Genomic DNA, 15097 nt, shown 5'->3' on the forward strand with positions numbered 1-15097 from the left:
TGCGCTGGAGAAGCTTTCCTGTTGCACCTCCAATAGCTGCAACACAACAAAACAAACAAACTTCACAATTGTGTGCATAATTAACAAATATTTGAAAATCATCGTAGGCAGAGAAATCGGCAACATGTTTTGTTCTATATGGATGAAGATTTCTTCCCACTTATTATTTCACCTTATAAAGCCACATATATCTAAGGGCCTCTTTGGCCAGTCTAAAGTTTTGACAGAAGTGTTGATTGAATAGATCTCTCAAAAGAAGCATTAAAAGCTCTTTCATCAACATCCCCCTAACCTGCTTCAGCGGAAGCAGAAGCTAAAATAAAAACTTCTACTTCTAAGGCTGGAAGTTTATTTCATCTTGATTAAGGCACTACACGAGGCAAGATTAAGGCAAGATAACTGGTATAATTAGAAATACGGAAAATGTAGAAAACCTACATTCCACAATCTTGTCAAGGGATGTTTATAGCCATAGAATATCTTCTTTTGTGAGAATCATTCATAAATAAACCAAGGAGCAGATTACCTAACAAGATTAAAGAGGTTTTTCTTTGCTGAGGAAAACCTCAAATCTGGTGGGCTCTGGAGGCCTTAGGTTTTGCAGGAATAGTTTACATATATGCAGCTGTAGAGCATTCCATCCAAAATGAACAGCCACCTCCGTAAACAAGAATTGTGTAATATCACAACATGCATGGTTCGGCGGCAGCAGCAGCAGCATTATTCATTGTTTGATTACAGTAAACAAAATATATAATGAGAGAGAGGTGTATCTTTCTTTGGAGAATACAGTCACAAACAATCCCATCCAAAATTAGATAATATTAACCCCATTGTACTTTGGTTAATAAAGAATTCTTTGACAGTAGAGAGTGAAGAAGTATGGTAGGCAAGCACAGCCATAAATGTACGCAGTCCCATACAGAAGACAAGGCAATTGCAACAACTTCTGCAAGAATCCATTGAAACTAGCAAAGAGTATTTTATTCTACATATATAATACTTACCCTCAACTGAGATGTCATCGTCCTCCATAGATATTGTTGGCAGGGAATATGGAGGAACATTAGGCCGTCCAGATAAGTGAGAGGAGGACGGTTTAGCTGAAGGATCTGCACTCTTTTCCTGCATGGACTGGACAATGTTATAACATTACAAAATTCTCAGCGGACTGAATTATGGAAAGAGCAATAAAGGCACATGACTGCGAAAGAGCATTCTCAGAGAAGAAATAAAAGAGAACCTACATAGTTCATATTTGATCAGTGTACAAAGATTTTCGAGTAATCCCCAATGTAATTCAATTGAAAAGGCAAGGATTTGACATCTAGAGAACATATAGGAAGTTCAGAAACTCCAAGCAACGAATAATATTCCGATAGTTAATATGCTACCAAATGCTAGGCTCAATAATGTAAACAAGTCTAGAGTAGTTTGAGATATGAAAAGCTAAAAGGAAACTTGAGATAAGAAAGGCTAAAGGAAACCAACTTCACCAAGGATATGACTGCTACTCTGAACAGCAGATCGCTGATCGCTATGCATCTTGTTTCACAATGCATGATATGAGACTATGTTAACACCTATTGTTTGTAGCCTTTGAATTATTGTATGAGATATTTCACAAATTATGTATGAAGGCATGAATATTTCTAAACCACTGGCACTGTTTTCAATAGTTTCAAGGCCCCATCTCTGTATTGAGATTTCAATGGGGCCAATTATGCTAGAAATATTGTACCATTTGCTTGCAAGGTTTCTACTTTGTACATTTTCAGTGAGATAAACTGAACAGATAATCAGCAAAATCAAATTCCGCAACTGCTAAAAAGGGTCACATCATTCAGAATTACCCATGGAAAAATCCCGCCATAGCATTTACGATATAACACGTAAAGTATGTATATGCCAGATTACCAATGAAGCTCACTGAAAGAATCTTGGTTAAATTCACCAAAATAATATCAGAAGGTACAGTGGCACTAATTATTTCCTGTTAAACCAATTTATCTAAATGCATGAAGGGCGGAGAGGACAAGTGTCCGTTATGCACTAGAGATGAGAGTAGGAATGAATTTGACATGAGCAGCATGAGACAGGGAGGGGATTAAAGAGAGGAGTCAATAGATAAAAGGCAGAGATAGAAGGGGACAAACCAATAAACACAAAGAAAGTAAAATGAGGACACTTTCTCAAGTCTATGCACCTTCTCTTCCTTTTTTCCTTCATTCTTATGGATTGTAATGTCATATTTAAGAACCTTCAAACTCTCATGACATGCAATCAACTATGTATTGACAGTGCCGTACAATCATATTTCACAGACTAATGAAGGAATCATTAGACATAATAATCCAGAAGTGATTTAAAAAACAACTCTGACTGAAAGAAGCAAAATCATGCACTAAATAATGCCAGAGCTAAATAAGCGCATATTGACGCAGTGTGACTTCAGCACAATATAAAATTTAGATATATGGAAAATGATTACCTTTTTATCTTTGTTCTTCCTTGCCAAGTTATGGTCTTCTTTCCTTCTCTTGCCGCTCTCCTTTTTCTGCCGGATAAAAAAAATGGCTTCAAATGTTTAATTACTAAAAAGACAACCTATAGTGTGAAGTATCCATTCAAAGGCTACATACAGTAACTATGCTATAAGATGCAAAATATTAAGGCTAGCAAAATTTAGAGAATATATTTGCGTACTACGTGGATAGTGTTGGAACTACAAACCGTCAAACTGATTCATGTCCAATATATATATATATATATATATATATATATATATATATATATATATATGATTTTGAAGATGTTAAGTTGTGAACATCCTTTGGAACAAAAATGGAAGGGCCTTCAAGAGAGCGAACAAGTCTAACCAAGTCATATGTGGCAAATCCATATAATGAAGTGTGATTCATCTAGCTTGAAACAATGTCGAGGGCAAAAGACTTCTAGTGACAGCCAAAAGTACATAAGATTAATTGGAAATATATAGATGTGGTTGCTATTGCTTACGTCCCAGAAGCTCTTTTCTAAACGACACAATAACCATGTCAAGATAATATGACATGAATTTATAGGGCTGATACAGGGCATGCATGGCAGAAATTTTAATTGATTAGGACAATCTGGCACTTCTATAAAATGCTTGCATCAATACTCAGTCAAGATGTGAGCTGCTAGACATGGTTAATATGTAAAAACAACCTTGAATTGGTGAAATCATGCTCCTTGTTCTTGCTATGTATTATGAATAATGAAGCAACTATTATTGATTCAAATGTAAACATTACGTGCGTTTATGCATGGGTAGAAGTCTCGTGTGTTACTGCCCTTATTATGCTTACTGTTCAACCCACTTGGTACAAGAAACATAAACTGTAAATAAGATGATTTGTGTAGCTTGCTTGGGTGAATCTACAGGTGCTAGCAAATCTAAAGACATGCTTTCTCTAACATACAAAAGACAGAAATGTCATAGGTCAAGGAATATTCGAATTTAGTTTCAAGTGCTTTTGATTCTCTTCTGCAACATAAAGTAGCTTTCAGGTCTTAAATGGCAAGAATGAATGCTATTATCTGTAAGACTTACATTCATCCATCTGCATCTCAGGGCCACATCTCGTACTGTTTTGGTCTCCAATTCCATGGCTATTTTTGCATAACGAACTACACTTGACAAAGATGCATACCTGCAAGTGTAGAGAACTACAAAATTATAAAAGTCCTCTCATTTAAAAAAAAAAAATCAAACGGAAAGGTGAAAAAAAGGAACATCAATTAAGTAGTAACTAGAATTTAAATCCAGTAATGACCATTCATCACATAAAGAATATAAGAAGGAAGCAAAAAGGAATTCCCCAGAGAAGCTATTCTAAAAGCATAATCTCCCAGCCTTTGATTAAGGTTGTAAGGTATACCCCCCACTAATAGTTTAAAAATTGTAAAAGAATAGGAGCTAAATTGAGGAGTTTAGAATTCAAGTCTCTTTATATTTGCAACAGGTTGGCAGTTAAGGCTAAAGAATAGATGTGTCTTGACAGTCTAAAGCAAGAATTTAAATACTGTGGCACAGGGTCATGCTGTAAACTTGTTGACACAATACGACATGATGTACGTCTTATCGCGCCAATGTGTACCGGTCACAAAAATATCTGTGTACGACACATTATGATATCAAATATTTATTTTCTTTGATACCAATATATTCTTATTGCTTATTATATACTTTTATCAAATCTTTTGCACTTTATTGAGATGACTACTTGTTACTTTTAAAGAAAAGATGATGTTGAGCCATGCGATCGGTACGGGTCGTATCGTGCTAGTATCCTCTTGGCGGTAAGGGACGGTAAGCATGGCGCGTGCTGATGGGCATTGAAAACCTTGGTCCAAAGTGAGAGCCATTTAAATGAGGTCTCTTGTGTAGCTTCCCACCTCTCTCCCCAAACAATTCTAGTTGGTTTTCTAGTTGTCAATGCCATTAATGATTCTATGTTTACCAATAATCATAAAATTTGGTTAAATTCTATCTTTCTCCAAAATTTTATTACTTAAAAATTAGGAATTTCTTATCCAAAACAATTGAATTATACCAAACTAAATAAGCACAAATATTCACAATCAAATTCTCCAACATGTAAGAATAAGAATAACAGAATATAAAGCCCAAATCAATCGAGAAAACGAAAAAGAAAAAGTTAAATAAAAGCCCCCAAATAATCCCAAAACTCACTCATTAAGCCGCTTCTCCAGCATGGCTTGCTCCTCCGCCGACCACTCGAGCGATATCCCCGGGTTGTGCTTCAGCGCCTGTGCAGTCGCCGAATTGCCCACCGCCGCAGCCACGCATCCGTTCCTAGGGTTTCCATTAGCGGCGGCGCCGCCCCCGCCGCCGCCGCCGCCGCCGCCCTGTAGGCCCCGTCCTGGTTCCCCGACGGGTTCGGGTTCGCGTTCGCGCCCATCCAAGAAGCGAAACCCCCCGCACCCCACACCCCCCCGCTTCCCCGAGCCCTCCGCCGCCGCGGCCTATGACCTCCACCGCAAGAAGGATGAGGAGGAGGATGCGAGAGAGAGAGAGAGAGAGAGAGACAACGAGTGAGGGGATTGCCCTAATGGAGGAGGAGGAGGAGGCGACGAGGGGGGTTAGGGTTTGGGCATTGGAGAAGAGGGTGGTGTCGAAGGGGATCCATAAAAACAAATGAAATAGGAATGAAACTATCGGGGGAGGACGAAGAGGAGAGGTTACGGAGCTTGTTTCGGGAAAAATGTACGGAACCCCTTCAATTATAGACAATTATGAAATGCACTCCTCAACTTTTTTTTTTGTAAAAAAAATGCACAGAGACCCCTAATCATTAGCTCTTATGCAAATGAATCCCTGGACTTCTAATTATTGCAATTGGACTGTCTCAACTTTATTAAATAATTTAATATTCTTCAATTGAAGTTTTGGTGGTAATTTTGGTGGTAAACTTGTAAAACTTCAACACACAAGGAAATTTATTTTTTCTATTCTAATAAATGGAAAAAGTGATAACAGTTAAAAATGGATTTATCATATGCTTCTATACTCTCATGCTTAAATATCAAAATTGAGAAAAAAATTAATTTTTTTATATTTTCAAGTTGCATTATTATATGCAAGTTATGCAATAAAAAATGTCCCTCCAAAAAGTAGCCTACTTTGATAAAATTGAGGGGTTCTAAAAAAAAAAGTGCATGCTATTATTTGCAAAAGAGGGGAAATCATGTCTTAGTGCATTTATTTCTTTCTTTGGTTTGTGAGCCCTCAAATTACTTTTTAGAGTTTTTATACTGAAATAAATTAAATATTTTATTAAATATAATATTTCAGTTACTTATTAATCAATTTTGTTTTGCTAAAATATAATTGAAGTTATTAAATTTGGTAAAATTCTTAATACATTTTATAAAATTTTTAAATATTTTGACTAAAATTATTCAATTCTAAAAAAAATGGAGTTGAGAGTCTCAGGAGAAATGCTACCAATGCATCTTTCATAGTGTACATCTTATACTTGTGAATTTTAGAATTTAGAAAATTCTTCAAAGTTTCAATAATTACAAAAAAAACACAAAATTGATAATATAGAGTACAAAATTTTAGCTCTTGGATCTAAGATGCTCATCCCCTTTTAATTAAGGTATGTATAGGTAGCAGCGCTCGAGTATGAATACAAAAAAGAATAGTTGGAGGGGCCATGTCAATGCTCAATAGATGAGGGGTCTCTTCGCATTTGTAGAAGCAGCTTTTTAAAATTTACAAACCGGATATTTTTGAGAACCAGGTTCCCATCTCCACTGGTCGGAGATTAATTTCCGTTTGTGCGTTTATAGACGAAATTTGGTAGCCTTTTCTTAAAATGTTTTTTAATTTTTTTATTTTTATTTTTTTAACTTTGTCAGGTTACAAGAACAGAGAAGTTCCGTAGCCAAAATTTTTTAAAAAACAAAAAAAAAAGGGTAAAAAGCAAAAACAAACTACAAAACGTGGCTAGCTCTGGTGCTGTTTTTAGTTACCTTTTTATTTTAGCACAATTTTGCTGTTTTTTTTGTGGCTAAAAACAGCATCCTCCAATCGAATTCATCTGCAACGCTACTCCTTTGTTTGAATCAAATTCTGCTCTTTCATTACTCTGTCAGGTAATGAAACTGATTGAAGATAGTAAAAGAATTAATTTCTTTGGAAAGAAAAAAGATATTACAGCAGTTGACTTGTTTTTTTTTTTTTTTTTTTTTTTTTTACTACCTCTAAAATTCCCATCAGGAGCAGCACAGTACAAGATTTAAAAGGAATGAATCAGATTACGTGCTCGCAATTTGATGCGAGCGGCGGCGGCGGCGGCGGCGGCGGCGGCAGCAGTGAGGCAGCAACAAAGGAAAGGGTTCGATGAAGTTCCGACTTAGCCGAGCGGGGAGAACATTTCTGTGTCACCGGATGAGTCTCAGCTTGAAGTTTGTCGATGAATCGGAAGATTATTTACAGGTTTTTTTTTTCTTTTTCTGGAGAAAGGAAAACAATTATGAGTGCATGATCTTACTGTTGATATGTATTGGTAAAACAAATATGTAATTAGTAGAGAAAATATACAACACCAAGGCACAAATATGTAATTAGTAGAGAGAATATACAACACCAAGGCACAAAGAATAGTTCGCAATCAACTACGACTTGGACGCGGACTTTTAAAGAATTGCAACCTGATCCGAAATCTGTCATCTAACAAAGTGGCCGCCGAACTTAACATAGTTCTTGCTATGCAATCCCCGAGTTAGTTTTCCCTCCGAAACCTCTGTCATTCGCTAGCTTATACACTCGACTTCTAGAAGACATAAAAAGATATAGAAGAAAATCGCAGTGAAGGCAAGCGCAGATTGCGTATAGAGACCTATTTGTTTGAGCGAAAATCACGGACAAAACTACAATTTCTTGAAAGATCAGGAACTACCCAACTTTTTACAGGAGTACTATAAAGATTTGTGAGCTATTGTAAGGAGAACTTAAGAGCAAGAACCATCGATGATTTTTTTCTGTTCCTGCATTACAAAATTCTAAATCTCTAGCAACAAGTAGAGACTAAATACAATAGCACCAGCAGTTTTAATGCGGTCCTACCGCCTTCAGATTTGAAGTATCATCTGTAAGTAACTAAGTATATTTCTCGTTGAATCTTACTAAGGGGAGTGATGGTAAAAGGCGACGCATTCACATTTTATTAGGCTCTCATGTCAAACATGAAGTCCATCGATCCAAGAGAATGGGAAAAAACTAGGAAAGGAAGTCGACAAGGGAAAGGTATTGAAGATTTTAAGTTTGCTAAACCTACCTTGATCGCTTCGAAAGTGAAATAAATGATGCAGATGAACTCACCTTAAACAGCTGTATGGGACACGTGATGTTCAATTTTCCAAAACCCTGGGAATCTCAGTGTTCAGGACCCAGAAGATATATAGAATTGAATAGATATAATCATAAAGCTGGAAACCAACTTGAGTTGCCACCTCTGAGAGATGTATAGACCATTGGGCAAAGACCAAGGTTTTTTGTTCCTAATTTTTATTGTTTCTCGGAGATTCCCATGCTTGTTTGCCTCATTAACTGTATCAAACACAGAGCTTGGAAGTATTAACAAGAAACTATGGAATGCAAGGCATAAAAAGAATGCAATAACTAGGAAAGGGAAAAGATAGTGTACCGAGAGGGCCACGAAATAATCATGACATAAAATACACAGGACAAAATATATTAGAACACAAATTACCTTGAGGAAGTACTTGTTCCTCAGCTTAATAGCCATGCGTGTGCATCTTTTCACGTTAAGTTTCAGCAAGTTATCATTAAACATCTGTATAAAGAATAACAAAACAAAATGTAATTGCTGAACTAGTAATTGCAAATGGTAAAATAACAGATAAAGGTTCCTAGAAACATAACAGCAAAAAGTCAAATACAACAGCTTTCAACAGAAAAAGCAAACCACTCGATAAAGTAGTTGAAAACCCAATTAGAAACTATAACATCTACAGCAGTTAAAGGAAACTGATAATGTTTGTCTTGGGAGACCACTAGAACTCCAATCAAGCTAACAACTAGTCACATGTAAGATATGCCTCAAAAAGTTGGCAAGAGAAATATATCAAAAAGAAAGAAAGAAAAATACTTGCCTTAATTATGTCATCCATAGAATTGGTTTCTCTCATAATCTTTTGGCGGTTTATGATCAAAATGGCTGCCACACAGAACACTGGCAGCTCATCATCCATGTTCTTCTTTGATGCAGATGGGTTGTGGAGAAGATCATCCCTTTGCCAGAAATTGGCCTTCGCCAAGCCGCACAGAGGATGGCTCGTAATTGATCTCACTCCACTGCTATAAAAGGGCCGACAAGTTTGACCATTTCTATAACGAGGCCGCATGCTTTTGAATTTCCTTTTCCCATTCTCCAGACGTTCTCCTTTCATCTCTGTACGTGAATCAGTCCTAAGGTTTAACATTAATGGTTCTAGGCAATTCTCCTCCAACCGCCGAGTCATGGCGTCATCAAAATCAGCAGCCCACATCATCTAGAGAAACCATAATAATAAGAGTTCTAAAATAGAAAACAACAAAAGAATTAAGAAATTGGAGACTAGACAAACCATAATAATTTTAGACTTCTAAAATAGAAAACAACAAAAGAATTGAGAAATTGGAGGCTTCTGGTTCAAATCATTCACGTATCTAGTATGAATTAGAAATGTTAAGGCAGTGGATCATTGGTGCTTGGAGCTTTGCTGTAATGGATATTATAAATCAAAGATTTTTTCTCCAGTGTATTACATATGAAGATTTATATGGTTTCTTGAGTAACAATAGGTCAATGGGTATGTAAATTCAATCTCTGAAACCAAGTGTTCCACCTACTTACCTTCCTTAAATGACTAGGAAATGTTAAATTAAAAACAACAAATTTGTGAAACCATTGTTATTTAAACAAAGATTGCACAAACCAAACAGCATGTACACACATACAACCATACACCATAAACAATATTTAATGCTGCCAAAATTTTTATGCATGCAACAATAAGGTTAGGTTCCAGGAGCAACATTTAATAATTAGACTTGATGTAAGAATGTTTCTTAAGGTTGGCAATCAAACATGTACGAGTCAAGTGACAAAAAACAACTTCAATAGTCATCAACCTATGTTTCTCAGAATGGCAACATCTCGTAGAAACAAACCTCCCACATGCAAAGGGCCTCATCAAAGGATAGCTCCCGTCGGAAAAGCACCAACAACATTCGGAAAGCAAAATGAAGACTTTCAGCTCCAATAACTGATAGATGTTCAAACATTTCTGCATCTGTTAATTCCAGGATCTTCCACAGTGCTTGCAACTGCCTCATGACTCCAGTCGGTCCTTCCATCTGAAAATTTTCACGCTAAAGAAAGCCAAAGAAGATGTGGTTTCATCAACTCAGTAGAACAACAAAACTGGATAGAAAAATACAATCAACAAAGATGTTAAAGCACCATTCTTCGTAGAAGCATCTCGAAGCACCAAAAGGCATCCGCATTATCCTCATAAAGGACAACAAAAGGGGAAAGCAAATCGCTCATACCTACAACATAAACAGCCCTTGTTAGATAAATGTGTTAAATGGAAGGACGTGGCACAAACTAATGTGCCATTGTTTCTGTCACCCATTTTTTTTCCCTTCTTTGAGTTTTACAAACTTAAAAGCGCTTGGTGATGAATTTGTGTAGTTCCAGTATTGTTGCCTGATTTTCAAACTCATCCTTTTTAAGAAAACAAGAATACAAAAGGTTAGCCATATCAATTTTTTTGTTTTAATCAAAAGACATAGAAGTAGAGTACTTAACGAATACAACTATAGCAAAATCAAAGAAAATCATTGCTAAGCAAATTCAAGCATATAAATTTTTAAAGAAAAACAAATGTTAAAACATGTAAACAATTCCAAACTGAACACTTAGACTACTACAGTGAGGCAACTGTATTGAGTTTGGCAATAAGCAGAATATTCATGATACTGAAACAAAATGAGGAGGCAAACCTTGGCAGTATCCAGTAGCAGGATCAACCCATGCATAGACGGCAAGAATATCTGACATTCTGGCCATGTTTTTTGAGTCTTCATAAAACTCGAGATGATTATCTGTTCGAACCACATCAACAACTGCACAACCAGGTGATTTCACATTCAGGCATATGAAAGCCATATGTAATTCAGCACTAAAGACACCTTTCAATTAACAGTTTCAAAATTCAATAATAGTTGACAAAATGATGGAAATCCACTATAAATCATGAATTTAAAATTGGCGCCTTGAATATTGCAACATATATTAAACCTTAAAATGTTTTGCTTTTTCATCATTTGCCTCCTTCCATCATCACTCCTTAGACAATTTATATACATATAAAGTTGAATATTAGTCAGAGTAAAACTCAGGTGAGAAAATGTGAGATCACTATATTAATGGGAGTTTCCTGCATTAGCCATAATACTGCCAGCTTACCGATTCGATGAAGAGTCCAAAGCCACTCAGAAACTCTATCTTCATTAGCAACTAAACTACTGGTCGTGGTTCCATTGACTATAGCTTCTTCTGGAGCATCTGATATCCTTAAACCATCTACAATTTCCTTTTTAAAATCCCCATTCTTTGCCCAATTTCTTTCAGTACCACTGTTACTTGCTCGTGACACATCATTTGACGAAGAAGTTGATTCCATTATGAGATCTACATTGTTGTTTATTTGAAAGCTATGCACCTGTCCATCCTGGAATCCTAATGTTTGTTCAGTAGCATAAAAACTACTGTCCTCGTCCCTATCCCCTTCCCAGAACAAATTTGTTACAGGCAAAGGGGGGAAATCATAAAAGCTCTGTGTGTCATACTTGGGTTCATCAAATTCATTTTCCGAACTTCTCAAGAAACTGTTATATGTAGAATTACAGGCTGGGCTATCTGTGCTTTCCCTGAAACTACCCAGCTCAGCTGAATTACTACAGCTCTTCCTTTTGTTTGCAGACAAGGTTTCTGTATAGCCGTTGTTTGACTCAGAGTTTTCTTCTATTCTGTTAGCAGAATCTCGAGAAGCTCGCCAACTTGTAGTTGCTTCTTCTCTATTGTTATTAGTATTGTCTTTTGACAAAGTCCTCACATCCATTACTTTGGAACCCACCACATAGGCAAGTTCTCCAGTGCCGACGCTTGAGTGCATCATTTGGCACTGCCTGATCAAATCTTCATACCTTTCTCTGCAAGGAAAGATTAATTGTTCAACAGTAAGGTCTAGATGATCCCTAGATGGAGAAGACACAGAACATAATTTTAGGAGCATGAATAAAAATCTTACATTAAAAAGCCCATTGAAAAAAAATGAGAGTTCAGATTGTCAGATCACAATCTCATAGATCCAACTTCTATTGGTATGTACATAGACGAAAATAAAAAAAAATAGTTTTCTTAAAAATGCTTCCATTCCATATTAACAACCATATGATAATCTAGAAGGACGAAAGAAAACACCGAACCTTCTAGCCATCCTCAGTTGCCTCCGGCATTCAGAGGTGCTACTCAAGGCATAACAACCAAGAAGAAACTCCCAAACTTCTGCTCGAATAGACGGATCTACACCCTGCTTTTGTATGAAAAGACAATCAATATGTTCATGTAAATGAGGAATGCTCAAAGCTTGCAGGATAACCAAAGCCAAAAAAAAGAAGAAGAAGAAAGAAACAAAGGAGGGTGAATTGGGTAAATATGCCACCAGGAATGTTATTGCTATATGCGTTCCTAATTTAGATCATAAGCACACTGCTGAAACAATTTTATACAGATCTAACAGCAGTAAAAGAAGTTGATTGCAAACACACTGCTGATGGTCTGTCATAACAAGTACATTGTAAAATATTCAGCTATGAGGTGTTACCAAGCTCCTCCAAGTTAGAACAAGTAATAGCCCTAGATATACAGGGTCTGTAAGAATGTTGTCATATGATCTATAAATGCAGACAGCTGAATGGCTTCCTTTAGGATAAGAAAATATGCTCATACTAACTTTCTGGTAATAGAAAGTTGAAAGATGCAAAAGAACATTTATAGGTAATCAATTGTAACAAATAACAAGAAATGATTAGGTTGAAAATACAGAGACAAATGGCAGGTCATTTATATGAAAAGTTGTAAGCTACTTACGCCCAGCACAATCAACTTCAGTGCTTTACGAAAACCTATAACCTTCCCATCATTGTCAAAAATTGCTTGCCACTTTTCTGGCTTGAGCATTTTGTTTCCCTGTTCAATAGGATGTATAAACAACAAGAAGAGATAGAATAATATATGAAGGAAAAACTCATAAAACACATCAATATGCAATGTAAACAATAAGACTTAATTGTACAAAATTTTCTTCTTTTTGGTCCAGTACTCAATACAAATTCGTCTTCATGAGCATAACTGTAGACCTAGTAGAGATGATCAACAAAAAGGTCAACTTGCAACCCAGTTAAACAGAGACACAAGGAAAATCCTAATGCAGGAAACCGTAATGCAGGTAACCTTTTTATTCCCTTCTTCTTTGTCCATCTATGGATGCCCTTTGCCAGTTATGCAGATAACCATGTCGGCTCTATCTTAAACTACACTTCCAACTTACAGCTTCTAGTGAAAACACTCAAACACAGAAACAATAGATCATTTTCACAGCAACCCTCCACCAAAATACCACCATATGATACACTCTAAATATCATCAGTTCTTCATCATTTCCTCTTAGGTTTTCCATGATGCGAACGACTAATCCAGGTATTGTAACATTAAATAGTAGTAACACATGACAATACTAAAGATACTTCTATAACTTCAAATCTAACATCAAATTTATACAATCGATCATCCCTAGCACAAGTGGCAATAGGCTTGATGGTTGGTACCTGAGGTCTTAAGTTCGAAATCTAGTTGCTTCACATTTCCAGCTATATTCATTTCTTGAAAAAAATAAATGAAATGGATATTTATGTTACTCGTGAAAGCTCTTTGTACGGTTCCTCTCAACTAGGTGGCGTCTAAATTGAGCACTTAAAGAGAAGGTCTAGTAATTTTCAATGGCTTTCGACCTTGCTTTACAACTTGCATACAGAGGAAGCCTCGAGAATCCAAATAAATATTAATGAAGTAACAAAATAACTTAAAAAACACTCCAAATCTAAGAGAAATACAAATTAATCACCATCCTACTCTATTAAGAAAAAGTAATCCTGGTGTAATAAGTAAACTAATCCCGCAACTCCAGATGAAGTAAAATTAACAACAAATTTTTGCGTTCCAATTTAAAACATCAATCAAGGGATTAATCTTCTAAAGTAATTTGAATCATATACGAACTCTACCCACTGGAAAACTCAAAATAAGGTGCAATTATAAGACAAACACAAGATAGAATCGAGACCTTCGAAGGCGAATGCTGAAGGCATGGCTCCCGAATCTCCTTCACGATCGAGCTCACGCGGTGTAGATTCACGACCCCTCGCCGTCCACCGCCATCGCCACCTCCCCCCTCCGCCGCCACCTCCACCGCCGCCGCCGCCCACCTCGCCGCCTCACGCTCTGCACAAACAACGAAACCCACTTCACATCCCCGCCCCTACAAACAACAACAACAACACAAAATCGGATCCCTTACACGCTTCAAAAACTGATCTCAACGCGACCTAAGAGCCCAAATGAGGGCGAAATCGAGGGAAAGGGAGAGAGAGAGGAGGGGGGGCAAAACCGATCTCGATCGAGAGATCGCGAGGAGGAGAGGACGAAGTCGGGGTCGGGATCGGGATCGGGGGACGGATTGGTACCTAGAATCGGGAGGGGAAGGGGGATCGGGGGGCGCCGGGGATCGATCGGGGGGGAGCTCGGAGGGGGGCGCCATGATCGGGGGTTCGGTTTCCTCGCATCGATGAGGCGGAGAGAGAGAGAGAGAGAGAGAGAGGAGTGAGAATTGGGAAAAATAGTTGGTGATAAATAAATAATAAATAAATAACTATTAAATTAAAGATTTTTTAATAAAAAAACAAATAATAAATAAACAATAACGGCTTGAGTAAAAATGTATCGATACCCCCTCAATTATGTATATGTTGAAAGAACGCCCTCAGCTTAATTTCTTTTTTTCTTTTTGGGGAGGGAGAAATGTACGGAAACCACCTCCCCTATAGAATATTAAGAAATGGCCCCTCTTACTTTTTTTATTATTATTTTTTTATATTGACACCCTATTATAGCTACTACTTGAGTAAAAATGTATAGAGACCCTCTCAAGTATCTGAAATTATGAAATTGTACAATCAACTTTTTTTTTTAATTAACACCACCTAAGAAAAAATTTGCTTAGGTGAAAATGTATGGAAACCCCTTAAACTATAAGATATTTAGAAATTGTCCTCTGAGCTTTAATTTTCTAATCAACACCTTCTAATTTTTATTTTTTTCACAGAGAAAAGTTTATAGTAGTCAAAATTTTTGTTAATTATAAGGGCTTTGTGAGTTATTAGCAATCATTT

The 15097-nt window shown here is 36.8% G+C and overlaps 2 protein-coding genes across 2 annotated transcripts in view; both read right to left on the minus strand.

Annotated features, from left to right (window-relative positions):
* Window positions 1-6322, minus strand: part of LOC109726340 — an 8329-nt gene extending 2007 nt beyond the window's left edge. Inside the window, exons 1-7 of the mRNA XM_020255877.1 lie at window positions 6295-6322; window positions 5114-5283; window positions 4739-5031; window positions 3596-3695; window positions 2492-2557; window positions 1008-1125; window positions 1-36 (exon numbers count right to left, since the gene is read on the minus strand). The exon at window positions 1-36 is cut by the window's left edge and continues 47 nt beyond it. Coding sequence (XP_020111466.1) covers window positions 1-36; window positions 1008-1125; window positions 2492-2557; window positions 3596-3695; window positions 4739-5031; window positions 5114-5283; window positions 6295-6322 — 811 coding nt within the window. The remainder of the gene's footprint in view (window positions 37-1007; window positions 1126-2491; window positions 2558-3595; window positions 3696-4738; window positions 5032-5113; window positions 5284-6294) is intronic.
* Window positions 7897-14466, minus strand: LOC109726341 (small G protein signaling modulator 1). The gene is made up of 11 exons (XM_020255878.1): window positions 14317-14466; window positions 13993-14187; window positions 12741-12839; window positions 12077-12183; window positions 11055-11800; window positions 10589-10711; window positions 10044-10132; window positions 9752-9952; window positions 8692-9090; window positions 8289-8372; window positions 7897-8125 (listed from the first exon to the last, which is right to left on the minus strand). The coding sequence occupies exons 1-11, from the start codon at window positions 14464-14466 to the stop codon at window positions 8084-8086; spliced, it is 2235 nt and encodes a 744-aa protein (XP_020111467.1). The 3' UTR covers window positions 7897-8083.

Source organism: Ananas comosus, linkage group 21, assembly GCF_001540865.1.
Source record: "Ananas comosus cultivar F153 linkage group 21, ASM154086v1, whole genome shotgun sequence".
NCBI classification, from domain to species: Eukaryota; Viridiplantae; Streptophyta; class Magnoliopsida; order Poales; family Bromeliaceae; genus Ananas; species Ananas comosus.

What these genes read in the sequence shown, in the direction of transcription:
- LOC109726341 (XM_020255878.1), bottom strand. Translation starts at nt 14,466, where the DNA reads ATGGCGCCCCCCTCCGAGCTCCCCCCCGATCGATCCCCGGCGCCCCCC. An exon ending in TGAAGTTGATTGTGCTGGGC is followed by an intron (nt 12,184 to 12,740) that starts GTAAGTAGCTTA and finishes TTCATACAAAAG; the next exon opens with CAGGGTGTAGATCCGTCTAT. An exon ending in AGATGCTTCTACGAAGAATG is followed by an intron (nt 9,953 to 10,043) that starts GTGCTTTAACAT and finishes GGCTTTCTTTAG; the next exon opens with CGTGAAAATTTTCAGATGGA.